Source organism: Rhinopithecus bieti, unplaced genomic scaffold (genome assembly GCF_001698545.2).
Source record: "Rhinopithecus bieti isolate Rb0 unplaced genomic scaffold, ASM169854v2 scaffold_29378, whole genome shotgun sequence".
Lineage (NCBI taxonomy): Eukaryota > Metazoa > Chordata > Mammalia > Primates > Cercopithecidae > Rhinopithecus > Rhinopithecus bieti.
Window position 1 is genome coordinate 873,327 of NW_016813019.1, and position 27,336 is coordinate 900,662.

At 46.7% G+C, this 27,336-nt stretch overlaps 2 protein-coding genes across 3 annotated transcripts; one reads left to right on the plus strand and one right to left on the minus strand.

Annotated features, from left to right (window-relative positions):
• Positions 1 to 463: 463 nt before the first annotated feature.
• On the minus strand, positions 464 to 14,200 carry BRK1 (BRICK1 subunit of SCAR/WAVE actin nucleating complex). Its single transcript, XM_017847511.1, has 3 exons — positions 13,984 to 14,200; positions 1,942 to 2,024; positions 464 to 1,383 (listed from the first exon to the last, which is right to left on the minus strand). Exons 1-3 carry the CDS (start codon positions 14,099 to 14,101, stop codon positions 1,357 to 1,359), a joined length of 228 nt encoding a protein of 75 aa, XP_017703000.1. The 5' UTR covers positions 14,102 to 14,200; the 3' UTR covers positions 464 to 1,356.
• Positions 14,201 to 21,172: 6,972 nt separating this feature from the next.
• Positions 21,173 to 26,531, plus strand: FANCD2OS (FANCD2 opposite strand). 2 transcript variants are annotated; one of them, XM_017847460.1, is made up of 2 exons: positions 21,173 to 21,338; positions 25,710 to 26,531. In XM_017847460.1, exon 2 carries the CDS (start codon positions 25,718 to 25,720, stop codon positions 26,249 to 26,251), a length of 534 nt encoding a protein of 177 aa, XP_017702949.1. In that variant the 5' UTR covers positions 21,173 to 21,338; positions 25,710 to 25,717; the 3' UTR covers positions 26,252 to 26,531. The 2 variants fall into 2 exon arrangements, with proteins under 2 accessions (XP_017702949.1, XP_017702948.1); XM_017847459.1 differs by having other exon boundaries at positions 21,327 to 21,566.
• Positions 26,532 to 27,336: the final 805 nt, after the last annotated feature.

Consider the following 27,336-nt stretch of genomic DNA (forward strand, 5'->3'; position numbering starts at 1 on the left):
TACAAGTTTATAGTAAGCTTTGGATACCAAAATGAAAAGTTTAAACTATCTGTTTTTCTTTTTTTGAGACGGAGTCTTGCTCTGTCACCAGGCTGGAGTGCAGTGGCGCCATCTCGGCTCATTGCAACCTGTGCCTCCCGGTTTCAAGCGATTCTCCTGCCTCAGTCTCCCGAGTAGCTGGAAGTATAGGCGCCCGCCACCACGCCCAGCTAATTTTTTGTATTTTTAGTAGAGACAGGGTTTCACTGTGTTAGCCAGGATGGTCCCGATCTCCCGACCTCATGATCTCTACCCACCTCGACCTCCCAAAGTGCTGGTATTACAGGCGTGAGCCACCACACCCGGCTATCTGTTTTTCAAAGAAGTAGACATTTAGCTTCTGCCTTTATAAAACTAATAATCTGCCTTGGATTGTGGCTAAATTGTGTGAACGCTGGTATTTCAACAGACTGTAAGCATCATGTCTGATTCAATGCTGTATCTTTTATTGGAGTTTAACATGCCTACACAGTAAATACTTGGTAAATGTGCTGAATGACCAAATGATTCCCAGGATGAGCTAGTCAGCTCAGAGTCCAAACATGGGGACTTGGGCTGGTAAGCCACCTAGGCTTTGAATCAAACAGCTGCATCTGAAAGTTTTATGTTAGAATAATAATGCCATATATTACATTTCTGTGCAATAAGTGAGTCCACCTCCAGCTCCTCTCCCCACCATAATCACAGCAGTCAGATAAAAAGTTGAGTTTATTAGGGAAATATGAGAGGCACAGACACTCCCAAGTGACAGAAAGAAAAGTCTAAAAATGTCCCTTCAAGCCAAATGGGGACCTGGCCTTGACCTCCCCAAATCAACAAGAAACTGGTGGGTCTGCAACAACATTCTCTGGCAGCCACATTGCCAGGGCATGAGTGTCTTGGCCAGGACTGCCCCCCACTTCCCACCAAAGGTGGGGAGGAGATAAAGACTGTTCACAGAAGCAGTGCAAAGGCAATGAGAACTTTAAGGAAAGTTTGAGAGAGAGAGAAAGAAAGATAGAGGCGGGGAGGACCTTCACAAAGAGTCCCAGGGTTTTGGCTGTGAATGTCTCAAATACATTGACAAGTAGATCTATAAAATGTTACTGAAAAGGTAAAATGCCTAATGTCGTTTCCAACAGTTCCTCTGGACTTCTCCCCACATAACACACCACACCCCAGATGGCAGAGCCCAAAGGCCACACTTTTGAAAAAAGAAAAACAAGAATAAGCCCTGTTGCTCTTTAAGGAGAAAGGAAGGAGCTGAAGGCTGCTGGGGCCTTTCCCATGTGGCCTGTGTTGTGTAAAGCAACTTCCCAGCAGCAGCACGTCACTGTTCTAGGTGAGTGTCTCACCTTTTGTCACCTGTGAAAGGAAAGGAAAATTGACATTTAGATAAATTCAAAAAGATTAGAGGGGTCTAAAAAAAAATCTTACTTTAGATTCTAGGCAGTGAGAAATAGTAGAAAAGAAGATAGCTGTGAAGTCACAGAAACCTGGTTCAAATCCAGGCAATCTGCTTAACTTTTCTTTTCTTTTTTTGAGACGGAGTCTCACTCTGCCACCTAGGCTGGAATGCAGTGGTGCGATCTTGGCTCACTGCAACCTCCACCTCCCAGTTTCAAGTGATTCTCCTGCCTCAGCCTCCCAAGTAGCTGGGACTACAGGTGTGAGCCACCATGCCTGGCTAATTTTTGTATTTTAGTAGAGATGGGGTTTCACCATGTTGGCCAGGCTGGTCTTGAACTCCTGACCTCAGGTGATCTGCCACCTTGGCCTCCCAAAATGCTGGGATTACAGGCGTGAGCCACCATGTCCGGCCAGTGCTTAAGTTTCCTAAGACTGTTTCTGCTTTCAGGTTTTTTTCAGTAATAAGTGGAAATGCGCATTCTCTCTTGGAATGCCCTGGCCCATCAAACTCACCCGTGCTTCAATGTACTCTATTCTCCGTTCAAGGGCTGTCAATTTCTCGTTTAGTGTTGCAAGTCTTGAACGACAAGACATATCTGAGAAAAAGAGACTGGTGTTCAGAGTTAATGTCACTTCAAACACACACACACAGACACACACAACTCCTACACTGAAAAAGAGGAATAATACACAGAATACAAATGGAAATGGATACAGTGAGAAGTATCTTAGCACAGTTCCTTAGAGTGGATCTGCTGAATTTTCTATCAAGTATTGCAAGTAGAGAATAATGGCCCCACAAAAATGTCCTTTCCCGCAGGGCGTGGTGGCTCATGCCTGTAATCCTAGTACTTTGGGAGGACTAGACAGGTGGATCACCTGAGGTCAAGAATTCAGGACCAGCCTGGCCAACATCGTGAAACTCTGTCTCTTATTAAAAATACAAAAATTAGCTGGGCATGATGGCACATGCCTGTAATCCCAGCTACTCGAGAGGCTGAGGCAGGAGAATTGCTTGAACCGGGGGTCAAATGTTGCGGTGAGCCAAGATCTCGCCACTTCACTCCAGTCTGGGTGAAAGAGCAAAACTTAAAAAAAAAAAAAAAAAAAAAGTCCTTTCTCTAATCCCTGGATCCTGTGAATATGGATTATACGTGAGGAAACAGGGCTTTGCAGGTATGATTAAGGTTAAGAACCTGGAGAGCCTCGAGTTTGTCTTGATTGTCCACTTGGCCCCAATCTAATCATAAGTCCACAAATGTAGGTGAGAAAGGCAGAGGAAGGGGGGTCAGAGATGAAATGGAAGAAGAAAAAGAGATTCGATGTGTGAAGGGGATGCAATCTGCCATTGTTGGCTTTGAAAGTGGAAGAAGGGAGTCATGAGCCAAGGGATGTAAGTGACCTTTAGAAGCTGGGAACAACTCTCAGCTGACAGCCAGCAACAAAACAGAGATCTCAGTTCTACAACCACGAGAAACTGAGTTCTGCCAACAACCCAATATTCGAGGAACTAGACCCTCTCCTTGAGCCTCCAGAAAGGAAGGCAGTCCTGCTGAAACCCTGATGGGAGCTCAGGCCAGGAGCAGTGACTCATGCCTGTAATCCTAATACTTCAGAAGGCCAAGGTGTGAAGATTGTTAGCCCAGTTACCAGTGTTCAATTTATGACCTACACATGGTAAATAATAAATTTATGTGGTTTAAGCCATAAAATGTGTGGTAATTTGTTTTTTTGGTTTTTTGTTTGTTTCTGAGACGGAGTCTCACTGTTGCCAGGCTGGAGTACAGTGGCGTGATCTCAGCTCACTGCAACCTCTGCCTCCCAGGTTCAAGTAATTCTCCTGCCTCAGTCTCCCAAGTAGCTGGGACTACAGGTGTGCGCCACCATGCCCAGCTAATTTTTTTTTGTATTTTTAGTAGAGACGGGGTTTCACCACGTTGGCCAGGATGGTCTCAATCTCTTGACCTCGTGATCCGCCCACCTTGGCCTCCCAAAGTGCTGAGATTACAAGTGTGAGCCACTCTGCCCAGCCTGTGTGGTAATTTGTTATGCCAGGAATAGCAAATGAATACACCAAGGCTGTACAGCCGTTTACTAATGGCCTAAGACTTTCAAAAGAGGGGACAAGAATAAGAAAATAATCTCAATAGGAAAGAAATGAGGCCAGGTGCAGTGGCTCATGCCTGTAATTCCAGCACTTTAGGGAAGCCAAGGTGGGCAGATCATCTGAGGTCAGGAGTTTAAGACCAGCCTGGCTAACATGGTGAAACCCCATCTCTACTAAAAGTACAAACTTAGCTAGGCGTGGTGGCGAGTGCCTCTAGTCCCAGCTACTTGGGAGGCTGAGGCAGGAGAATCACTTGAACCTGGGAGGCGGAGGTTGCAGTGAGCCAGGATTGCGCCACTGCACTGCAGCCTGGGTGACAGAGTGAGACTCCATCTCAAAAAAAAAAAAAAGTAGAGGCCAAGAAAGCAGCAGAAATTATGGAGAGGGAAGGTGTGAGAGTTCTGAGCTCATTAAAGCCATGTCACTACTGTTCCTCCTAGAGGCAAAAGGCCTTTCAGAACTAGAGAAAACCTGGAGAACACCAAATACCCTATAAAGCCCACATTCCATCTGTGAAAACAGCCAAAATTCTTTTTCTTCCTCCAGCTTTTCCAATCTTCTTTTACCATCTCATTCAAAATGAAACCAGATTTAATTTAAAACATCTTTTTCTCTGCAAACTTCTGTAACAGGAACTATTCCTTTTCCAACTATTCTCAATATATGAGAGAAAAGGTATCTTAGCATGGTCATTATCTTCTACTCTCTCCTCCAACATTGTTGTTCAGTCATCTCTCAATAACCTACAGTTTTTAAGTCTGAAACATTCGCTGAGACTCTCCCACGCCATGATTTAACACTTAGCTAACAAGCTGCCTTTTCATCTATTCCCTGGCTGTTTTGCAAAAGCGCTTCAGCATCCATTTTGACAAATCTTCCTACACCCTAATCTTGCCTCAACTTTCATCTTATTATGTCCAAATCTTACTCATCTTGCCTGTCTGTCTCCCCCAAGGCTAAGTTCAAATTCTTTTTTTTTTTTTTTTTTTTTTGAGACGGAGTCTTGCTCTGTCGCCCGGACTGGAGTGCAGTGGCCAGATCTCAGCTCACTGCAAGCTCCGCCTCCCGGGTTTACGCCATTCTCCTGCCTCAGCCTCCCGAGTAGCTGGGACTACAGGCGCCCGCCACCTCGCCCGGCTAGTTTTTGTATTTTTAGTAGAGATGGGGTTTCACCGTGTTAGCCAGGATGGTCTCGATCTCCTGACCTCGTGATCTGCCCGTCTCGGCCTCCCAAAGTGCTGGGATTACAGGCTTGAGCCACCGCGCCCGGCCGCTAAGTTCAAATTCTATCTCTGAGAGGTCTTGCCAGATGGACATCATAATTCTCCTCTTCTGTATTTACCTAAACATTTACGGATGAATATCTTTTTTTTTTTTTTTTTTTTTTAAAGAGACATGGTCTTGCTCTGTCACCCAGGCTAGAGTTCAGTGGCGCAATCATAGCTTACTGTGCCCTCCAACTCCTAGATTCAAGTGATCCTTTCACCTCAGCCTCCCAAGTAGCTAGAATTACTACTCAGTAGGTGGATGCCACTGTGCCCGACTAATTGTTTTCTTTTTTTTTTTTTGGTAGAGATAGGGGTCTCACTTTGTTGCCCAGGCTGATCTCAAACTCCTGAACTCAAGCAATCCTCCTGCCTTGGGCTCTTAAAGTCCTAGGATTACAGGCGTGAGGCACCGTGCCAGCCTCTTAAGTTCTAATTTGTAAGTTATTCGTGTACTTGGTCTTTGGTTATCACTTCCCCCTTTGGAAAAAGATTTTACAAATAAGAATGTGCATCACTATTATTTAAGATGGTGAAAAAGCAACAAAACCAAATGCCCATGATTGGGATGGTTTGCTATAGTGTATCAGTGAGACTGTTAAAATAGGCATTAAGAGTTATAATGGCTGGGCGCGGTGGCTCACGCCTGTAATCCCAGCACTTTGGGAGGCCGAGGTGGGCGGATCACTTGAGGTCAGAGTTCAAGACAAGCCTGACCAACATGGAGAAACCCCATCTCTACCAAAAATACAAAGAAAAAAGAAACCCTGTCTCTACTAAAAATACAAAATTAGCTGGGCATGGTGGCGCACGCCTGTAATCCCAGCTACTCAGGAGGCTGAGGCAGGAGAATGGCTTGAACCCAGGAGGCAGAGGTTGCAGTGAGTTGAGATTGCACCACTGCACTCCAGCCTGGGCAACAGAGTGAGACTCTGTCTCAAAAAAAAAAAAAGGCTGGGCGCGGTGGCTCACGCCTGTAATCCCAGCACTTTGGGAGGCTGAGACTGGAGGATCACGAGGTCAGGAGATCGAGACCATCCTGGCGAACACGGTGAATTTTGGTGAAACCCCACCTCTACCAAAATACAAAAAATTAGCCGGGCGTGGTCGCGGGAGCCTGTAGTCTCAGCTACTTGGGAGGCTGAGGCAGGAGAATGGCGTGAACCTGGGAGGTGGAGGTTGCAGTAAACCGAGATCACGTCACTGCACTCCAGCCTGGGCAACAGAGCAAGACTCCGTCTCAAAAAAAAAAAAAGTGGCCAGGTGCAGTGGCTCACCTCTGTAATCCCAGCACTTTGGGAGGCCAAGGTGGGTGGATCACCTGAGGCAGTGACCTGAGATTGCACCATTGCACTCCAGCCTGGACAACAAGAGCTAAACTCTGTCCAANACCCAGGAGGCAGAGGTTGCAGTGAGTTGAGATTGCACCACTGCACTCCAGCCTGGGCAACAGAGTGAGACTCTGTCTCAAAAAAAAAAAAAGGCTGGGCGCGGTGGCTCACGCCTGTAATCCCAGCACTTTGGGAGGCTGAGACTGGAGGATCACGAGGTCAGGAGATCGAGACCATCCTGGCGAACACGGTGAATTTTGGTGAAACCCCACCTCTACCAAAAATACAAAAAATTAGCCGGGCGTGGTCGCGGGAGCCTGTAGTCTCAGCTACTTGGGAGGCTGAGGCAGGAGAATGGCGTGAACCTGGGAGGTGGAGGTTGCAGTAAACCGAGATCACGTCACTGCACTCCAGCCTGGGAAACAGAGAAAGACTCCGTCTCAAAAAAAAAAAAAGTCGCCAGGTGCAGTGGCTCACCTCTGTAATCCCAGCACTTTGGGAGGCCAAGGTGGGTGGATCACCTGAGGCAGTGACCTGAGATTGCACCATTGCACTCCAGCCTGGACAACAAGAGCTAAACTCTGTCCAAAAAAAAAAAAAAAAAAAAAAGTTACAAGTTTGAGGAGTATTTAATGAAATGGGAAAATGTTCATGTCACAAAGCCAAATGATATCTATGTACTTATAATTTACAATTTATTTACATGTCTGTTTCACCATTTGAACAAGTTAATGGAAAGAAGTACGTATTGCCTCTTGTAACCTCAGTATCATGCCTGGTACACAGATGTTGACTGAAAAAAAAAAGGATGCATTCTGGTATGTTAGTGGAACAAAAGATTGACTCTAGTGTAACTCTACTCACCTCACAAGTGGGAAAACTGAGTCCTAGGTAAGCTGAGGGCCCATGTTGGGTCACTAATGGGACAAAATAACAGCAGGGCTGAGTTTAGAACCCCGTTCTTGACTGCCCAGTATGGTATTCTTTCCCATCACACTGTCCCAATGCACACTGCTACCATCTTTCTGTGCCTCCAGGGCTATAATTTATACCCCAGGTCTCCATCTGCCACTTTCCATTCTTTTACCTGCTTAAAGTATACAATTCAATGGTTTTTAGTATATTTACAGAGTTGTGCAATCATTATAATCTACTTTTAGAATATTTTCATCATCCCCAAAAGATACCTTATACCTCTTGGTCCTATCACTCCTCATTCTGCCACCCCTCAGTCCCTGGGAAATACTAATCTTTGTCTCTATGGATTTGCCATTTCTGGACATTCTTCATTCTTTTTATGCTTGTGCTGCTTCCTTGAATTCCCAGGTCTAGCTTAAGTATGATCACTTCAGCATCCCCCCTTTCCTGGATGCACTGCCACTTTCTGTCAGAACTGCCCCACAGGACCAAGCCTTTTTTCAGTCTGGTTTTTGGAAGTCTAAAGGCACATTATGTATGCACTGAGTAAGAGCATGAATATTATCTCTGACAACCTGTCATTTCCCATGAAGAAAGACATACCAACTTTATTGGGGGAGGTAAGACAGGGAAGGTTCCTTCCTGGGTGGCTATTCTGTTCTAGCTGTCAATCTGGTAATGAATTAGAATTCAGGAACAATACTATGCTACTGGCCTACATGGATAAACACTGTTGAGAAACAGAAAATGTTCAACTCCAGAAACTCTGGTCATATTTCAAATCCTAATAAGTACACGCTGGTTCAAATAAAAAACACCAAGAAAGCATTCAGCAGCTGGATAAATCTGAGACCAGAGCACAAGTATGTGTACATTATCACCAGCCTTTAATTGAAAATACCAGTTCTTGTTAGGGAACAAATGCTTTTATCAGACAGCTCCTTCTCTGAACTTACTGCATATAACTTTAGCATTACAAAAATCAATACTGTCAGGCCGGGCATGGTGGTTCACACCTGTAATCCCAGCACTTTGGGAGGCCGAGGTGGGCGGATCACTTGAGGTCAGGAGTTTGAGACCAGCCTGGCTAACATGGCGAAACCCCATCTCTACTAATAATACAAAAAGTAGCTGGGCATGGTGGCGTGCACCTGTAATCCCAGCTACTTGGGAGGCTGAGGCAGAAGAATGGCTTGAACTCAGGAGGCAGAGGTTGCAGTGAGTCAAGATTGCACCACTGTACTCAAGCCTGGGCAACACGGCAAGACTCCATCTTAAAAAAAAAAAAAGAAAGAAAAGAAAAGAAAAAAGAAAAAGAAAAAGAATTAGCCAGGCATGGTGGCGCATGCCTGTAGTCCCAGGTACTCAGGAGGCTGAGGCAGAAGAATCACTTGAAGCCGGGAGGCAGAAGTTGCAGTGAGCCGAGACTGCACCACTGCATTCCAGCCTGGGCAACAGAGCGAGACTCCGTCTCAAAAAAAAAACAAAACAATACTGCCTTTCTTTTGGAATGTTTTTGTAGTTAAGACTTACTTTTCCAGCAAAATTCTGAAAATCTTAGGAGTGGGTATCATATCCATTTATTCATATTTATTCCTTTCTCACAGCATCTGACACACACCAGGCATGCTGTATTTGTTGGCTTAGTACAAAACTAAGATTTTTTTAAAAGCCACATTCTCTATTTTTTCTTTATACTTCTCTGCATATATTACCTTTAGAACCAGAAAAAAAATAGTATAAGAATAAAAAGCGATAATCTCTAACCATCTGTTTTTAGAAGCTTCACCAATTCCAAAGTACAGAACAGGCCTAGTGTTAGGATGTTATTGCTACATTATGATTTGTACGTCCTCAAGTTCACGTGGGAGACTGTGACTCTACTCTCACCAGCTGGAATCACAGGGTAAATGCTTTTCAGAAAGTCATTTACTATCTTAGAAAAACAATTCTCTCTCCAAAATACATGGCCCATGCAGATTCTCTGTGGTCAGGGTAAGGACTACAGAATTGCTAACATATGTGAAGAACTTCAGATGCTCCCTCAAAGTAAATTATTTTCTTTGAGACAGTGTCTCACTCTGTCACAGGCTGGAGTACAGTGGCACGATCTTGGCTCATCACTGCAACCTTCGCCTCCAGGGTTCAAGGGATTGCTCCTGCCTCAGTCTCCTGAGTAGCTGGGATTACAGGTGCACTCCACCATACCCAGCTAATTTTTGTATTTTTAGTAGAGACAGGGTTTCACCACGTTGGGCAGGCTGGTCTCGAACTCCTGACCTCATGATCTGCCCACCTCAGCCTCCCAAAGTGCTGGGATTACAGGCGTGAGCCACTGCAGTAAATTCTTATTGAATCTTTACACCACCAAACCGTATCATCATAAACATGTTAGAGTTAACCCCTGAACAACTCAGGGGTTAAGAACATCAACCCTCTGTGCAGTTGAAAATCTGCACAGGCTGGCACAGTGGCTCACATGTGTAATCCTAGTGCTTTGGGAGGCTGAGACAGGAGGATCACTTGAACTTAGGAGTTTGAGAACAGCCTGGGCAACACAGTGAGACCTCATCTCTATTTTAAATACATAAGAAAAAGAAAATCTGCATATAATTTTTGTCTCCCCAGAACTAAACTAATAGCCTACTGTTGACTGGAAACCTTACTGATAACAGGAGCAGTTGATTAACACATATTTTGGAAGTCACATATATGACATAGTGTATTACAATAAAGTAAACTAGAGAAAAGACTATGTTATTAAAAAAAACATGAGGAGGCTGGGTGCAGTGGCTCACGCCTGTAATCCCAGCACTTTGGGAGGCCTAGGCGGGCGGATCACAAGGTCAGGAGATCGAGATCATCCTGGCTAGCATGGTAAAATCCCATCTCTACTAAAAAATACAAAAAAATTGGCCGGGCGCGGTGGCTCATGCCTGTAATCCCAGCACTTTGGGAGGCCGAGGCGGGCGGATCACGAGGTCAGGAGATCGAGACCATCCTGGCTAACACAGTGAAACCCCGTCTCTACTAAAAAGTACAAAAAACTAGCCGGGCGAGGTGGCGGGCGCCTGTAGTCCCAGCTACTCGGGAGGCTGAGGCAGGAGAATGGCGTGAACCCGGGAGGCGGAGCTTGCAGTGAGCTGAGATCCGGCCACTGCANGGCATGACCTGGGAGGCAGAGCTTGCAGTGAGCCGAGATCACGCCACTGCACTCCATCCTGGGCGACAGAGTGAGATTCCGTCTCAAAAAACAAACAAACAACAACCAAAAAAACACACTAGGAAAAGGAAATATATTTACTATTCATTAAATGGAAGTGGATCATCATAATGGTCTTCATCCTCATTGTCTTCCTGCTAAGTTAGGTTGAGGAAGAGGAGGAAGAAGAGAGGTTGTTTCGCTACCTCATGGGTGGCAGAGGTGGAAGGTGAGGCAGGAGAGGCAGGCATACTGTATAACTTTTATCACAATAAATCCACCTATGGCCAGGCACAGTGGCTCATGCCTATAATCCCAGCACTCTGGGAGGTTGAACAGAGGTGGGTCACTTGAGGCCAAGAGTTCAAGAGCAGCATGGCCAACATGGCGAATCCTACTAAAAATACAAATATTAACCGGGCATGGTGACACACACCCGTAGTCCCAGCTATTCGGGAGGCTAAAGCAAGAAAATCACTTGAACCTAGGAGGTGGAGGTTGCAGTGAGTCGAGATCATGCCACTGCACTTCAGCCTAGGTGACAGAGTGAAAATCTGTCTCAAAAAAAAACTACCTGTAAATGGATCCCTGCACTTCAAACATGTATTGTTCAAGGGACAATTGTACAAGCCTCCTAATGGCTTAGGATGGGAAAAAAACATCCCATACACAGTCATCCTAAATCATCCAATACCAAGAAAACATACTCAAGTCTATCCTTAAAATTTATCCAGTTTTGCAGCTTGTGGGGTCTTTCTCTAAACTCTTGCATTGTGATATTGTCAATCTTTCTTTTTTTTTTTGGAGATGGAGTCTTAATCTTTCGCTCAAGCTGTAGTGCAGTGGCACGATCCCTGCTCACTGCAACCTCCACCTCCCCAGTTCAAGCGATTCTCCTGCCTCAGCCTCCTGAGTAGCTGGGATTACAGGTGTGCACCACCACACCCAGCTAATTTTGTATTTTTAATAGAGACAGGGTTTCACCATGTTAGCCAGGCTGATCTCAAACTCGACCTCAGGTGATCCGCCTGCCTCAGCCTCCCAAAGTGCTGCGATTACAGGCATGAGCCACCATGCCAATCTTTAAGAACCTGCCTCAGGTACAACTAACTACTAAGTCAAATTCCTTTGACTATTAATCCTGCATTATAATTCTCTTCTTACTTAGTTGTATTTAATTGTTATTTTCTCTAAATTCACTTTCTAATTTAAAAACCATCTAGCAATTACTCCAAACATTTGGCCATTAACATCACTTTAAGAGAGGATAATGATCTAAGCTAAGGGAAGTCATTTATTTTGGCTCCAAAAGACTGGACTTCTGTATGTCTAATTCCTTAGTTTAGAATTTATTGGGGGCAGGGCACAGTGGCTCACGACTGTAATCCCAGCACTTTGGGAGGCTGGGGTGGGTGGATCACTTGAGCTCAGGAGTTTGAGACTAGCCTGGGAAAGATGGCCAAAACCTGTCTCTACTTTAAAAGCACAAAATCAGCCAGGCGTGGTGGTGCACACCTGTAAACCCAGCTACTCAGGAGGCAGAGGCACGAGAATAGCTTGAGTCCAGGAAGACGAGGTTGCAGTGAGCTGTGATCATGCCACTGCACTCCAGCCTGGACTAGGGTGAGACCCTGTCTCAAAAAAAAAAAAAAAAGAATTTGTTGGAAAGCCCAAATAAAAAGTCTTTACTCTCCATCTGATCATAAAATGTGACTTTTACAAATCACACATAATCTCTGAGCTGATATCTCCTTGCCTATCAAGCAAGAAAAGAGACATTTCTCCTTTGCAAATCCTAAGCTTAAGCTTTTCAATTTTCAGTCAGTCCCAAGACTCATTCACTATAAATTTAATGGGTATGATATACCAAGACTATGTCAAAGATAAACATAATGAATTAAAAGTTTACTGGTACAATTCTGTTCTCAGAAATGAAATTACATTACTAGAATCCAACTCAGGATTATTATTATTATTATTTTTTTGAGACAGCGTCTTACTCTGTTGCCTAGGCTGGAGTGCAGTGGCATGAACATGGCTCACTGCCTCCAGGGCTCAAGTGATCCTCCTGTCTCGGCCTCCCAAGTAGCTGGGACAACAGGTATGCATGACCATGCCCAACTAATTTTTTGTTGTTGTTGTTGTTTTGTAGAGATAGGATCTGGCCATGTTGTCCAGGCTGGTCTTGAACTCCTGGGCTCAAGCAATTCTCCCAACTTGGCCTCCCAAAGTGCTGGGATTACAGATATGAGCCATTGAACCCAGCCATGATTATAGTCCTATACACCCTGTCTGAAAATACTTCAATACAAAAATGATGCTCTTCTTTGTTCTGAAGTTGTCATTATTTCATCTTCAAGATTAGAACTTCTTTGAATGTAGGAAGTGGTTCTTTTTCTGTGTCTCCCACTATGCCTTAAGAGAGGGTCTCATATGGAGCTCTAGTATCTCTCGCTGATGCTTTCTGACAATCTCTTGCTCTGTCACCTTTACACTCCTAAGGCCATCATTCCTTTAGCTAGAGAATAATTCATTTAAAAATCTTTCCAAAGTACACTAGTTGAAGAAAAGTTCAGGCTGGGCGCAGTGGCTCAAGCCTTTAATCCCAGCACTTTGGGAGGCCGAGACAGGCGGATCACAAGGTCAGGAGATCGAGACCATCCTGGCTAACACGGTGAAACCTCGTCTCTACTAAAATACAAAACTAGCCGGGCGAGGTGGCGGGCGCCTGTAGTCCCAGCTACTCGGGAGGTTGAGGCAGGAGAATGGCGTAAACCCGGGAGGCGGAGCTTGTAGTGAGCTGAGATCCGGCCACTGCACTCCAGCCTGGGCGTCAGAGCGAGACTCCGTCTCAAAAAAAAAAAAAAAAAAAAATGAAAAGTTCACTAGATGCATCCCTATATCCTGTAATTACACAAGAAAGTCTAACCAGTGCCAAGTTCTCTTAAACACTTGGAGAAGAAGAGGTAGGAGTCTTGATTACTTTGCTTGCTGTTCACAAGAATTTAAGGCTGTCACGAGCAGGCCATGCCTAGGAAAGACTCTGGTAAAGATGTCCTTCTGCTGAAGGCACCCGACCTGTATTAGCTCTGAGGAACGGGCTAGAAGTAGACAGAACACCTACCACAAGCTATATACTAGCAATACAGAGAGGACTTCCAAGATCCTACAAGATCCTGGCATCCCTCTGACCTCATCTCCAACCACTCTCACCGCAGCACACACAGGAGACAGGAAGAAATGGACAAGACGGGAGTGGCTGACAACGGGTCCAACTAAAAGGCATGACGCTAGAGGGTTTCGAGCAGATCCTGAAGATGGGGAGCCGTCAACAATCTTCAAACAGAGCAGTGACACGGTCCCGGATGCTCACTTTGAGTGCAAAGTGGGAAATGGAATGGATGTAGAGTACAAAGGAGGCAGGGAGACCACTTAGGAGAACCACGGAGCGAGGATGGGGCTGCCTGACGAATCTGGGAAAAGGACTTGTAGAATGGGTCCAGGGGGATGGCAGGAAGCCACGAGCTCAGCGTAGGGCAGGATAACCCTACAGAGACTGTCCAGCGGAGCCTGAGGGTCAGGGCAGGAGGGAGAAGGTGGGACCTGAAGGAGGAAGTGAAAACCCGCAACAGCCGAAGGCTCCGGTAGTCCTCTCAAAGCATCTCCCCGGAGCCCCAGCCCAAACGCCTCGCGGCCTCCCTCCTCCCCGCCTCCCCTTGCTGGCCCGCTGACCGAACGAGTTGAGAAAGTCCGCGATTTTCTTGATGCTGCTGGTGATTATCTCAATGTACTCCCGGTTAGCCCAGTCCTGGTGAATCTCTCGCTGCACCGGATCCTCCTGTCCCGCCATGGCGGCCGCCTGAGGAAAAGCGACTGCGCAGACGCCCCGACCCTACAGGCCTCTAGCGCGCCTGCGCCACCAGCCCACACCCATCCTCTGGAGCGCCCACGAATTCTCGGGCACTGTGATACGCCTGTGCAATGTAACGTCCTCTCCGGCTTTTGCTCTCTACTCCCACGCTGTAGAAAACAGAAGCCTCGACTCCTGAGGCGAGGTTGTAGTGCACGCGCGTTATGGTGTTAAACGGGCTCGTGGGGGGGGTCTTGCCGTCTCCCTCAACTGCTCCAGGCTCAGTGTCCGCAGTAAGATGGGCACAGTCGATTAAATCACACCACACTAAATAATCTGGGCGCGGTGGCTCACGCCAGTAATCCCAGCCACTTTGGGAGGCCGAGGCGGGCGGTCACCTAGGTCAGGAGATCGAGACCACAGTGGAAACCCTGTCTCTACTAAAAATACAAAAAATTAGTCGGGCGCGGGGCGGGCCTGTTGTCCCCAGCTATCAGGAGGCTGAGGCAGGAGAATGGCGGAACCCGCGAGGGCGGAGCTTGCCAGTGAGCCGGAGATCGCGCCACTGCACTCCAGCCCGGGGACAGAGCGAGGCTCCATCTCAAAAAAAAAAAAAAAAAAAAAAAATCACACTAAAATACAAGTCTTTTTTTTTTTTTTAGACGGTTAAAAAAATGACATGGTCATAAAATAGGTGGCACACTGCAAACTGGAAACAATCCCCCCTTTCAGTAAAGGAAATTTGTGGCTTTTGTGACAAAGTTTTGTTTTTTGTTTTTTTGTTTTTTTGAGAAGGATCTTGCTCTGTCGCAGGCTGGAGTGGCGTGATTCGGCCCACTGCAACCTCCGCCTCCCCGGGTTAAGCGATTCTCTGCCTCAGGTGCCCAAGTAGCTGGAATTACAAGGCCAACACACCACCACGCCCGACTAATTTTTTGTATTTTTAGTAGTAGCCCTGTTTCTCCATCCTGGCAGACTGTCTCGAACTCCCTGACCTCAGACCAATCCGCCGCTCGCGCCCTCTCCAAGTGCTGGGATTACAGGCGTGAGCCCCGCGCCTGGCCTGACACAAGGTCTTACTATTGTCCAGCTGAATGCAATGGCATGGAGCATGGCTCAGCTGCAGCCTCAAACTCCGGGCTCAAGCTATCTCCAGCCTCAGCTCCAGTGTAGTTGGGACTACAGGTTCAGATCATCCACTGCCTGGCCTAATTTTTTGTTTTTTTGTAGAGAGGGGGTTTCACCATGTTGGCCAGGTGGCTGGAACTCCTAACCTCAAGTGATCGCCCACCTCGGCTCCCAAAGTGCTGGGATTAAAATAGGCATGAGCCACCCACGTCCCAGCCTATTATGCAGTCATTAAATGCTTAATTATGAACACAAGCAATATGAACAAATACAATAAATTAAGGGGAAAACAAAATATCCTCCCTCCCTGCCTCCCTTCCTTCCTTTTCTTTTGTTTTTTTTTTTTTTTTTTTTTGAGACGGAGTTTCTCTGTCCAATGCCCAGGCTGGGAGCGCAATTGGCATGATCTTGGCTCACTGTGACCTCTGCCCTCCTGGGTTCAAGTGATTCCTCTCTGCCTCAGCCCCCCAAGAGCTGGGATTACAGGCGCCTGCACCACCCCCAGCTATTTTTTGGTATTTTTTAGTAGAGACGGGTTTTCACCATGGTTGGCCAGGCTGGTCTCGAACCTCCTAATCTCAATGATCTTGCCCCCTCGGCCCTCCCAAAGTGCTGGGATTACAGACATGAGCCACCGGCCCGGCCCACATTTTTCTTTAATTGCAACTATGGAAAAATGGTCTGCTTGAGACGAAGGGATCTACAAAAAAGTCAGTATCTGCCTTTGCTAAGGAGTGGATATTGAACATTTTATTCTCGTTTTAGGGAATACTTACATCTGGCATGCAGTAAATGCTCCTTTATTATTGAGACATGAATCTAGCCTGTTGCTCTGCTGGAGTGCAGTGGCGGATCTCGGCTCACTGCAACGGCTGCCTCCAGGTTCAAGCAATTCTCCTGCCTCAAGCTTCTCAGGTAGCTGGACTACAGGTGTAATATCCAACACACACGGCTGATTCTGTGTGTGTGTGTGTGTGTGTATGATATATGTGTGTGTGTATATATGTATATATACACATATGTGTGTGTGGTGTGTGTGTGTGTGTGGTGTGTGTATATATTATATATAATATTTTTTTTTTTTTTTAAAGTAAGAGCGGGGTTTCCACGCATGTTGTGTCAGGCTAGTCCCTCAAACTCCTGACCTCAGATGGATCTCCCCCTGCTCACAGCCTCCCAAAGTGTTGGGGTACAGGCGTGAGCCACCGTGGAACCGGCCAGTAAATGCTTTTATTAAAAATAAGTCCGGGCCGCGGTGGCTCAAGCCTGTAATCCAGCTCTTTGGGAGGCCGAGACGGGCGGATCATGAGGTCAGGATATCGAGACCATCCTGGCTAACACGTGAAACCCCAGCTCTACTAAAAAAATACAAAAAAACTAGCCGTGGCGAGGTGCGGGCCACTCTGTAGTCCCAGCTACTCGGGAGGCTTGAAGGCAGGAGAATGGTGTGAACCAAACAGAGGCGAGAAAGACTTTGACAGTGAGCATGAAGATTCTCCGCCACTCACTCCAGCCTGGGCGACAGAGTGAGACTCCGTTCTCAAAAAAAAAAAAAAAGAAAAGAAAAAACGTGGCTGAGTGGCTGGGTCTGGCGGCTCACATCTGTTAATCCTAGCACTTTGGGACCCTGAGGCGGGTGTATTGCTTGAGGCCAGGAGTTTGAGACCAGCCTGGCCAATACAGTGAAACCCTGTCTCTAAAAAAATAGAAAAATTAGTCAGGCATGGTGGCATGTGCCTGTAATCCCAGCTACTGGGAGGCTGAAGTGGGAGCATCACCTGAGCCCAGGGAGGTCAAGGCTGTAGTGAGCAGTGACTGCACTCTTGCATTCAGCTTAGATTACAGAGTGAAACCCTGTCTCAAAAAAAAAAGTGGCTGAAGAGGCAGATTACTACTAGTATTAGCATTAATTGGGACGAAACCATTAGTAACAGTTATTTATCCCAGTAGAGGATTTTATAACCTATAAATATGCTTTTGTTGTTTTGTTGTTGTTGAGACAGAGTCTCGCTCTGTCGCCCAGGCGGGAGTGCAGTGGCCGGATCTCAGCTCACTGCAACCTCCGCCTCCCGGGTTCACGCCATTCTCCTGCCTCAGCCTCCCAAGTAGCTGGGACTACAGGCACCTGCCACCTCGCCCGGCTGGTTTTTTGTATTTTTTTAGTAGAGACGGGGTTTCACTGTGTTAGCCAGGATGGTCTCGATCTCCTGACCTCGTGATCCACCCGCCTCAGCCTCCCAAAGTGCTGGGATTACAGGCTTGAGCCACCGCGCCCGGCCTAAATATGCTTTTATAGCTATTACCTCACTGGACCCTCACAAACCCTGTGGAAGGAAGCCAGGAAGAAGTTTCTCATCTGAAAATCAAAAATCAGGGCTGGGCGCGGTGGCTCACGCCTGTAATCCCAGCACTTTGGGAGGCCGAGGTGGGTGGATCACGAGGTCAGGAGATCGAGACCATCCTGGCTAACACGGTGAAACCCTGTCTCTAAAAAAAAAAAAAAAAAAAAAAAAAAAAAATGGCCGAGGGTAGTGGCAGGCGCCTGTAATCCCAGCTGTTAGGGAGGCTGAGGCAAGAGAATTGCTTGAACCTGGGAGGCGGAGGGTGCAGTGAGCCGAGATTGCACCATTGAACTCCAGCCTGGGTGACAAGGGTGAAACTCCATCTCAAAAAAATAAAATAAAAAATAAAGGTATTGCATCATGGTCTGAAATCTTAAATCTACCATCCAGGAGTCATTTCACCTCTCTGAGCTTTGGTGTCTTTATGTGTAATTCAAGGATAATAACATTGATGAATTAGAATTGTTGGAGGATTATGTGACAAAGTATAAATAAAACACTAAGCACAATGCCTAGCTCTTCATAAAGCATGCACTCAGGATCAGTTTATATTTTCTTATTATGCAGATGGCAGAAAACTATATCCAACAATTTTTTTTAATGATCATTTTCCATGGACAAGTCAGACTCAAGTCTTGTCCTTTTGCTTGACTTCCTATACACCTGTTCCAGAATCTCCCGTGTAATTCCAAATGACTCAAGGATATGATGCTGTTCTTGAGTGAAGATGGTTCCTGTGGACCTCAGGAGCCTTTTCCTAAATGCTTTACAGAGCTTGCTGTCAGAGAGTCCTCCAGTTATGGGTTTGCTAGTATGATAGTTCTTCATTGTAGGAATTGTTTCTGATGAGTGACACAGGGCTGCAGAGGCCAGCTTTGGGAATGTTGTTGGTGCAACAAGGAGTGCTACAGTTAACATAGGGAAACCAGGTCCCTGTCCTCACTTTTTTTTTTTTTTTTTTGAGACAGAGTCTCATTCTGTTGCCCAGGCTGGAGTGCAGTGGTGCGATTTCAGCTCACTGCAACTTCTGCTTCCTGGGTTCAAGCAGTTTGCCTGCCTCAGCCTCCTGAATAGCTTGGATTACAGGCATGAGTCACCATGCCCGGCTAATTTTTGTATTTTTTGGTAGAGACAGGGTTTTGCCATGTTGACCAGGCTAGTCTCAAATTCCTGACCTCAAGTGATCCGCCTGCCTTAGGCTCCCAAAGTGCTGGGATTACAGGCATGAGCCACCATGCCAGCCCCTGTCTTCACTTTGAGTTGGCCATACACTTCACGGAACTTGGGGATCTCATTGATGACTTCAGGTATAAGAATCAATGTGGAATCAAAGCTTGAAGAAATATAGCACTTACATTAAGCCTGGTCATTTGAGCCTCCTTTGCAGTCATATGCACTTGGACCATCATTGGCACAGCTAGGCCTGTTAAGTCAGTATTTCAAATTCCTACTAACACTTTGTGACACCATATTACTGCCATAATAAATGGAACATGTGCTGAGACATCTAAGGGTGGATACAGTTTGTGCACCATAGCAGTGTTGCTGCCTGCTTTGAAAGCATTGAATCAGCTTTTGGCAGAGTAAATGTGGCTATTGTCATGAGAATCCCTGAACAGTGCAACCAGAATGTTGAGCACTGGATGATACAGATCACATTCTGGTTTTCCATATGGAGCATACTATCAGACTTAGAGGTGATGGTGAATGGCACTTCTGAGAACACATCCCTTAGAGCTGGGCAGACTGCACAGAAGACTGTTGTACAAATTCTTTCTTTTTTTTGAGACAGAGTATCACTCTGTCGCCCAGGCTGGAGTGCAACGGCACGATCTCGGTTCACTGCAGCCTCTGCCTCCTGGGTTCAAGCGATTTTCCTGCCTCGGCCTCCCGAGTAGCTGGGATTACAGGCGTCCACCAGCATGCCTGGCTAATTTTTGTATTTTTAGTAGAGATAGGATTTCACCATGTTGGCCAGGCTGGTCTTGAACGCATGACCTCAGGTGATCTGCCCGCCACAGCCTCCCAAAGTATTAGGATTACAGGTGTGAGCCACTGCACCCAGCCCATACAAATTCTTAACAGTATGAAGCCCTATCTATCCAGTAATTTTTAAACATACAATTTTGCATTGAGGACTTTCATTTAAAAAACAAAACAATAACAACAAAAAAACCACTGTGCAATTAAAACCTAAATAAAAACGACTGTTTTCTTTTAAAATAAAGATGTCTTTTTTATTCAAGAGGGAAATAAAGCCGGGTGTGGTAGCCCACGTCTGTAATCCCAGCACTTTGGGAGGCCGAGGCGGGCAGATCATGAGGTTAGGAGTTCGAGACCTGCCTGGCCAACATGGTGAAACCCCATCTCTACTAAAAATACAAAAATCAGCTGGGCCTGGTTGCGGGCACCTGTAATCCCAGCTACTCGGGAGGCTGAGACAGGAGAATCGCTTGAACCCGGGAGGTGAAGTTTGCAGTGACCTTAGATCGAGCCACTGCACTCCAACCTGGGCGACACAGTGAGACTCCATTAAAAAAAAAAAAATAGATGGAAATAAAAATGAACTAACTGGGGAAAAAAGTTTTGTAATTCAAAATCATTTGTGTTTCTTCCAAGTCTCACTATTCTGTGCCCCTCTCTTCATGTTCTGACACGCCCTCCACACTCTTCTCCACTTACCTCTTCTTCCACAAGGTGCACATGCACAGACAGTGGGTGTGTGTCTTCTAAATCAGGATCTTGCCTGACCCTATTCTCAGGCCCTCAGTCTCTCTCTATCAGCTTTACCCAAAGAACCAGACCAAAGGTGACAAGTCTTATTTGTGGTGTGTGTTCTATAGTGTGTAAAATGCAAGGGCAATTCTGGGTGTACAAGGGAAGGTCAAGTAGGCCATTAGTTACTTCCCCCCACAAATACTGCACACTGCCAGGCACGGCAATAACCAGGTACTGGGAATACAGACATCAGCTGGGTAGACTCCTCCCTTCCCTCAGCCATCCAGGGCCATTATTTTAAGTGATGATCACAAAGTTGTCAAATCACTCCTTCACTAATATGGCAAAAATGTATCTCTGCATTATAAGAATGAGACAAATTTACTCTTGAGATTTTTTTGTTTTCTTTTTGAGCAGGGCATCTCACTATGTTGCCCAGACTGGTCTTGAACTCCTGGGCTCAGGCAGTCTACCGTCTCAGCCACCCAGATAGCTGGGATTACAGGTACTCTCAGGTTTAACAGAAGGCTGAGAAAGGTTTTCTGTCAGGAAATCAAGGAAGGACGTGTGTTTCCTCTTTCTCTTGACAGGTGAATATTTATTCTATTTCTTTGCACTGGGATCATTCAAATAGAGCAACACTGAGCAAGCCTGAGCACCCACTGAGCACAGTGTGATGAGTTGGGACTAACTTTTAACACTAACTACAGGTCCTGGGACTTTTATGCAGGCCCCTGACCACGGCCATTAAGGAGGGGTCGCCTGTCCTCTGTGACTTGATCAAAGGTACACAGGTGTGGCACGGTAGGGAGAAAGACAATGGAGGGGACAGGATTGGAACCAGCCCTCCTGAAGGCCGAGTCCTGGACAAGGCATTCCAATGAGGTGGGGGCGGGGAGTGCGGCCCTTACGCCTCCCAGCAGGGCGCCTCGAGGCCCCATCCCCTCCGCGGCTTGGGCTGCCCCGCAGTCCTGGGTCACAAAGGTGGTTGCCAGGCGCCACGAACAGGGGCCGCCACTTTGGAGCGTGAGACCCTCAGGGTTCAGCAGGTGAGCCCTGGGCCCGGATGGTGGGACGGGGCCCGGGTTCCCACCGCATCGTCCTCCTCAGCCAGAACCTTCTGGTCCCTGTCCCCGGATAGAGACCCAGGAGGCCCAAGCCTTTTCTTCCGGCTTGGAGTGGGAACCTCTCCACTCTTGGCAGCTCCAGACCCTCCGCATCTCCGTTTACAGTTCATGACCTCAGCTGCATTTTGGCGCTAACGCCCCGTTTCCCAGGTGGGGAAATCCTTGAAACGGGAAGTGGGGTGTGAAGGGGAAACCTTTTTGACCAAGAGAACCAGGTGTTCCCTATCTGGGAGCTACTGAGCAGCTTGAGCAGACTTCGTAGGTTCAAGCCCTTCTGGAGTGGTTGACAGTGACTTCTGGGCGGTGGGGATGGGATGAACCATCTTTAAACTTTGTGCGAAGTGGTGCAGGGACCTAGGTTTAGAAGCCCTCTCATCCCATGTTGGTTCTGCCGAATATTTAGGCTGACTCCTGACCTCAAGTGATTGGCCCGCCTTGGCCTCCGAAAGTGCTGTGATTGCAGGCCTGAGCCACGGCGCCCTGACTTAAGCTGGACATTTGACAAAGCCTTTTACTTCTACCTCTATTTCCTCTTAGACGATGTGGCAAGAAAACGATCCTGGGGGCAGAGTCTGGTGGCTCACGCCTGTAATCCCAGCACTTTGGATGGCTGAGGCGGGTGGATCACGAGGTCAGGAGATTGAGACCATTTTTTTTATTTTTTTTTTTTTTTTTTTTTTTGAGACGAGTCTCGCTCGTCCCGCCCCGGGCTGAGTGCAGTGGCCGATCTCAGCTCACTGCAAGCCTCCGTCCCCAGGTTTACCGCCATTCTCCTGCCTCACCTCCGGAGTAGCTGGGACTACAGGCGCGCCGCCACCTCACAACCGGCTAGTTTTTGTTGTATTTTTTAGTAGAGACGGGGTCTTCACCCAGTTAAGCCAGGATGGTCTCGATCTCCTGACTTCGTGATCCACGCCCGTCTTGGCCCCAAAGTGCTGGGATTCACAGGCTTGGGAGCCACCCGCCCGGCCCGAGACCATTCTGACTAATACGGTGAGAACCCCGTCTCTACTAAAACACAAAAAAATTAGCCGGGCGTGGTGCGGCCCTGTAGTCCCAGCTACTCGGGAGCTGAGGCAGGAGAATGGCGGGAACCTGGGAGGCGGAGCTGCAGTGAGCCCAATTGCGCCACTGCCTTCAGGCCTGGGCAACAGAGCCAGATCCAATGTCAAAAAGAAAAAGAAAAGGATCCTGAGATTAAATACTTTTTAAAATCCCACATTATGGGATTAAAAAATATCTTGGCAGCATTCATACTCTCCTGCCCCACCCTTGCTGTGGTGTGTACCACGGTAGTCCCCTCTCTTGGATAGTGCTCTGAAGGCAAGATATCAAGCACCAGAAGCCTTTCACAGGGTGTTTGGAATGATAACTGCCCTTGGGTGTCCCCCTTTCTCATTCTAAGGCAGCCCAGATATTTGAACACTTAGTACTTTGCAAAGAGCCCTTACATAGATCATGAGAAAACATACTAGTTGGAGAAAAATCAACAAATCCCCCATATTAACCCATTGTCCAGGGGGCAGGTCTTCTGTCCTGAAATGTCACCAACCTTTTTTTTTATTTTTAATGAGATGGAGTCTCCCTCTGTCACCCCAAGCTGGAGTTCAATGGCTTGATCCCGGCTCACTGAAGTGATTCTCCTGCCTCAGCCTCATGGAGTACCACGGGATTACAGGCGCCCACCACCACACCTGGCTAATTTTGTGATTTTTAATAGTAGAGACGGGGTTTCACCCTGTTGGCCAGGCTGGTCTTGAACTCCTGATCCTCAAGTGATCCACCCACCTCGGCCTCCCAAATCTGGGATTACAGGGTGAGCCACTGTGCCTGGCAACAGTTCTTTTTTTATTTATTTTATTTATTTTTTTATTTTATTTTATTTTTTTTGAGACGGAGCTCGCTCTGTCAGCCCAGGCTGGAGTGCAGTGCCGGATCTTTCGGCTCACTGCCAAGATCCGCCTCCCGGTTTACACCCATTCTCCTGCCTCAGCCTCCCGAGTAGCGGGACTAACAGCGCCCGCACCAGACCTCGCCTGGCTAGTTTTTTGTATTTTTTATAGAGACGGGGTTTCACTGTGTTAGCCAGGATGGACTCGATCCTCCTGACCTCGTGATCCGCCCGTCTCGGCCTCTCCAAAAGTGCTGGGATTACAGGCTTGGAGCCACCACGCCCGGCCAACAGTTCTTTTTTTAAAAATCAACATTTTCTATCTCACAAACGGTGGTGAAGATGTCAAAATTTTCACAGTATTTCCCCTGGGCAAGTTACTGGATAGGATGGGAATCTGCTGCTTCTTCGTGGGAGAAGAAGGGGCAGGGAATACACTTGGCTAGAAAGAAAAGGGACCCACTATGCCCACTAGCAAATAGGTACATGCTAAAAAAAGAATTAGCTTCTGAATTCCAGTAAACCTTCTTGTATACTGGCAATGCTTGAAGGAGAATGATGGAAAATTCTAACTTTACTTGCATAATTTTAGTAGCAATATACCTCACAGCCCTTTTTATCTTCAAAGGAAAAAGAAATAAGGTCATGGAACCAGTAGGTCTTCCACAGATGGAAAACAAACAAAAACAAAAAACAAATTAAAAAACACACCCACGCCTAGAAAAACACAATCATTTAAACAATTTTTTGACTGGACTTTGGAAATGTTTTCTCCTCCCCAGGCTGGTGGTAGCTCCCTCTGAGGTGGATATAATAACCAGGGGTCTGCAAGTTACCTCCCATGTGCAGAGAAAATACAGAGGCCTTTGGGGGCCAGGAGATGATCTCAGTAACGAATAGTGAAAGTTAGAGTTTGTTTGAAAGGAATACAATATAAGATTCCTCAAAATAGACAACTCAAGAGGGCTTGTATAAATGCAGATTGCTGCCCCACTTGGAGTTTGTTTTGTGGTCTGAGGGTGGGGCCCCAAAAATGTGCTTACTACAATTTCCAAATGATGTTGAAGCTGCTAGTACAGAGTATCATACATTGCGGAACCGCAACAATTTTTTTTTTTTTTTTTTTGAGACAGAGTCCTTGCTTTCGCCCAGGCTGGAGTGCAGTGGTGCAATACTTGACTCACTGCAACCTCTGCCTCCTGGGTTAGAAGCGATTTCACGCCCTCAGCATCCCCACGTAGCTGGGACTACAGGCCGTATGCCAACCACGCCCCAGCTAATGTTGTATTTTTTAGGAGAGACAAGGTTTCACCATGGTTGCCAGTAGTCTGGAACTCTGATCTCAAGTGATCCGCCTGCCTCAGCCCTTCCAAAGTGCTGGGATGTAGCCATGACCTGTGTCCCAGCCATAAATTTTTTTTTTTTTTTTTTTCCTTTTTTTTTTTGAGAACGGAGTCTTGCTGGTCGCCCAAGGCTGGAGCACAGTGGCCAGGATTCAGCTCACTGCAAGCTCCGCCTCCCGGGTTCACACCAATTCTCCTGCCTCAAGCCTCCGAGTAGCTGGGACTACAGCACCCCCCACTACGCCCGGATAGTTTTTACATTTTTATAGAGACGGGGTTTCAAATGTGTTAGCCAGGAGCTCGATCTCCTGACTCGTGTCGCCGTCTCAAGCTTCCAAAGTGCTGGGATTTACAAGCTCGAGCCACCGCGCCCGGCCCATAAATATTTTTAAGACATGACTTTTCTGAGCTTCTTCTAACCTCAATAAGGTCTCATCATGAATTCTCAGCAGCTTCTGTCACCTCAGAACATATAGATTCTGTCATTAGCAGCTAACAACATAGCATAGGTCCTAACAGTGGACCTATATTCATTTCATTTCAGACAAATCATTTCCTCATCTATAAAATGGGTTAAGACCTACTTCCAAAGGCTTGTGAAAAAGTGTAATATAAAGTTTTAGTACACATAGCAGTTGCCAGATCACTATTTGTAATCATTCCCTACTTCCCTTTATTAGAATTACTAATACCCACGCTGGGCGCAGTGAGTCACGCCTGTAATCCCAGCACTTTGGGAGGCCGAGGCAGGTAGATCACCTGAGGTCAGGAGTTGGAGACCAGCCTGGCCAACATGGCAAAACTCTGTCACTACTAAAAATACAGTGAGCCAAGATTGCTCCACTGCACTCCAGCCTGAGTGACAGAGCGAGACTGTCTCAAAAAAGAAAAAAAAAAGAAAGAAAAGAATTACTAATATCCTAACACCTGTTGGAATCTATTCATGGGAAATATAGTATAAGTTTACGTCAATAGTGAGACAGAGATGGGAATTTGAAAATCCATACCGTCATGAAAAGCATGTCACGGAAATTCCATGCTCTGATTTCCCTCCTTTAGGACTGTCAATGGCAGGATACCAGCTCTGGTCACCATGGACCCCACTGGACGAGAGCTTCCAATGGCTGCGGCACACGACACCTATACCTTCCTCCAAGCACCCCTTCAGGGCCTCTCCCTGCTTCCCACACACACCATCTGACCTTGAAGTGCAGCTGTGCTTTCAAGAGGTCACTCTAGTCCTAGACAGCCCATTCCTGGAATCTGGAGTGAGTCCCAAGTTACCCTGTCACACATCAGAGTTGCGAACAATGAACAACAAAGGACTGGTCAGGAAGCCCCAGCCCATCCGCCTCAGTGGAGTAGATTCTGTCTTTGGCAGGGTTATCACAGCTCAGCCACCAAAATGGACCGGGACTTTCAGAGTTTCAGACAAGTCAGCCTTTTGCAAAATCATTAGCAGGGAGCACCAGTGGCCCATTGGACTGAAGGAGCCTCAGATTCAGATGACAGTGACTATGTGTAAACAGATGCTGCGCTCTATCCTCTTGCTGTATGCAACTTACAAAAAGTGCACCTTTGCCTTGCAGCACTCCAAGTAAAGGGTCCTCATTTGATCCCCATTTCTTCACACAATGCCCTTTGGTATGTAACTGAAGGTTACAGAAACCTGTCCATGTAAATGAAACTGTCATTGCCCCAGCCATCTTGCTTTTGTTTCAAGCAGTGATGATTCAGGAGCCCCTTTCATCCCTTCCCCTCCAAAAAGGACCAATGATAGAGAACAAGGAAGAACATTCCCATTGTAAGGTTGAACCATTGAGAGTCAAACTAGCATTGACATGTACATGTGATAACCATTAAACAAATGATATAAACCAATGAGCCTAGTGTGAACTCACATAAACACCTAAGATCACAATGAATTGGGGGAAAAAGGTGTGTAGAGGAGAAAGATACGGATTTCTATGTACCAGGGGATGTCAAAAATCTATATATAGGTCAAGCATTAGTTTAAAACCTCCTCCGACCAAAACAATGAAAATAAGAAAAAAACCCTAACCACACCCTAATACCACGGGAGTGTACAAAAGTGGGTAGAAATATACTGATATTAAACAATACTTACAGCCTGGCAAGAAAGATCTTGGTAGCAGCACCGAACGAAGCTAGGCTTTCTGGTAGGCTACATGGAACTCATGATTCTCCATTTTAGCTGAAATGCACTCCTAATGTTCTATTTCTAATAAACTACAAGTAATTTTGTAGCATTTTTTTGTTTTTTTCTGTCATCCCAGCTGGACTACAATAGCATGGTCTTGGCTCACTGCAGCCTCAAACTCCCAGCCTCAAGGGATCCTCCTGCCTCAGCCTCCTCAGTAGCTGGGACTACAGGTGCGGGCCACCATATCTGGCTTTTTTTTTTTTTTTTTGAGATGGAGTTTTGCTCTTGTTGCCCAGGCTGGAGTGCAATGGCACGATCTCGGCTCACCGCAACCTCTGCCTCCCAGGTTCAAGCGATTCTCCTGCCTCAGCCTCCCTAGTAGCTGGGATTACAGGCATGTGCCATCATGTCCAACTACTCTTGTATTTTTAGTAGAGACGGGGTTTCTCCAGGCTGGTCAGGCTGGTCTTGAACTCCTGACCTCAGGTGATCCGCCCACTTTGGCCTCCCAAAGTGCTGGGA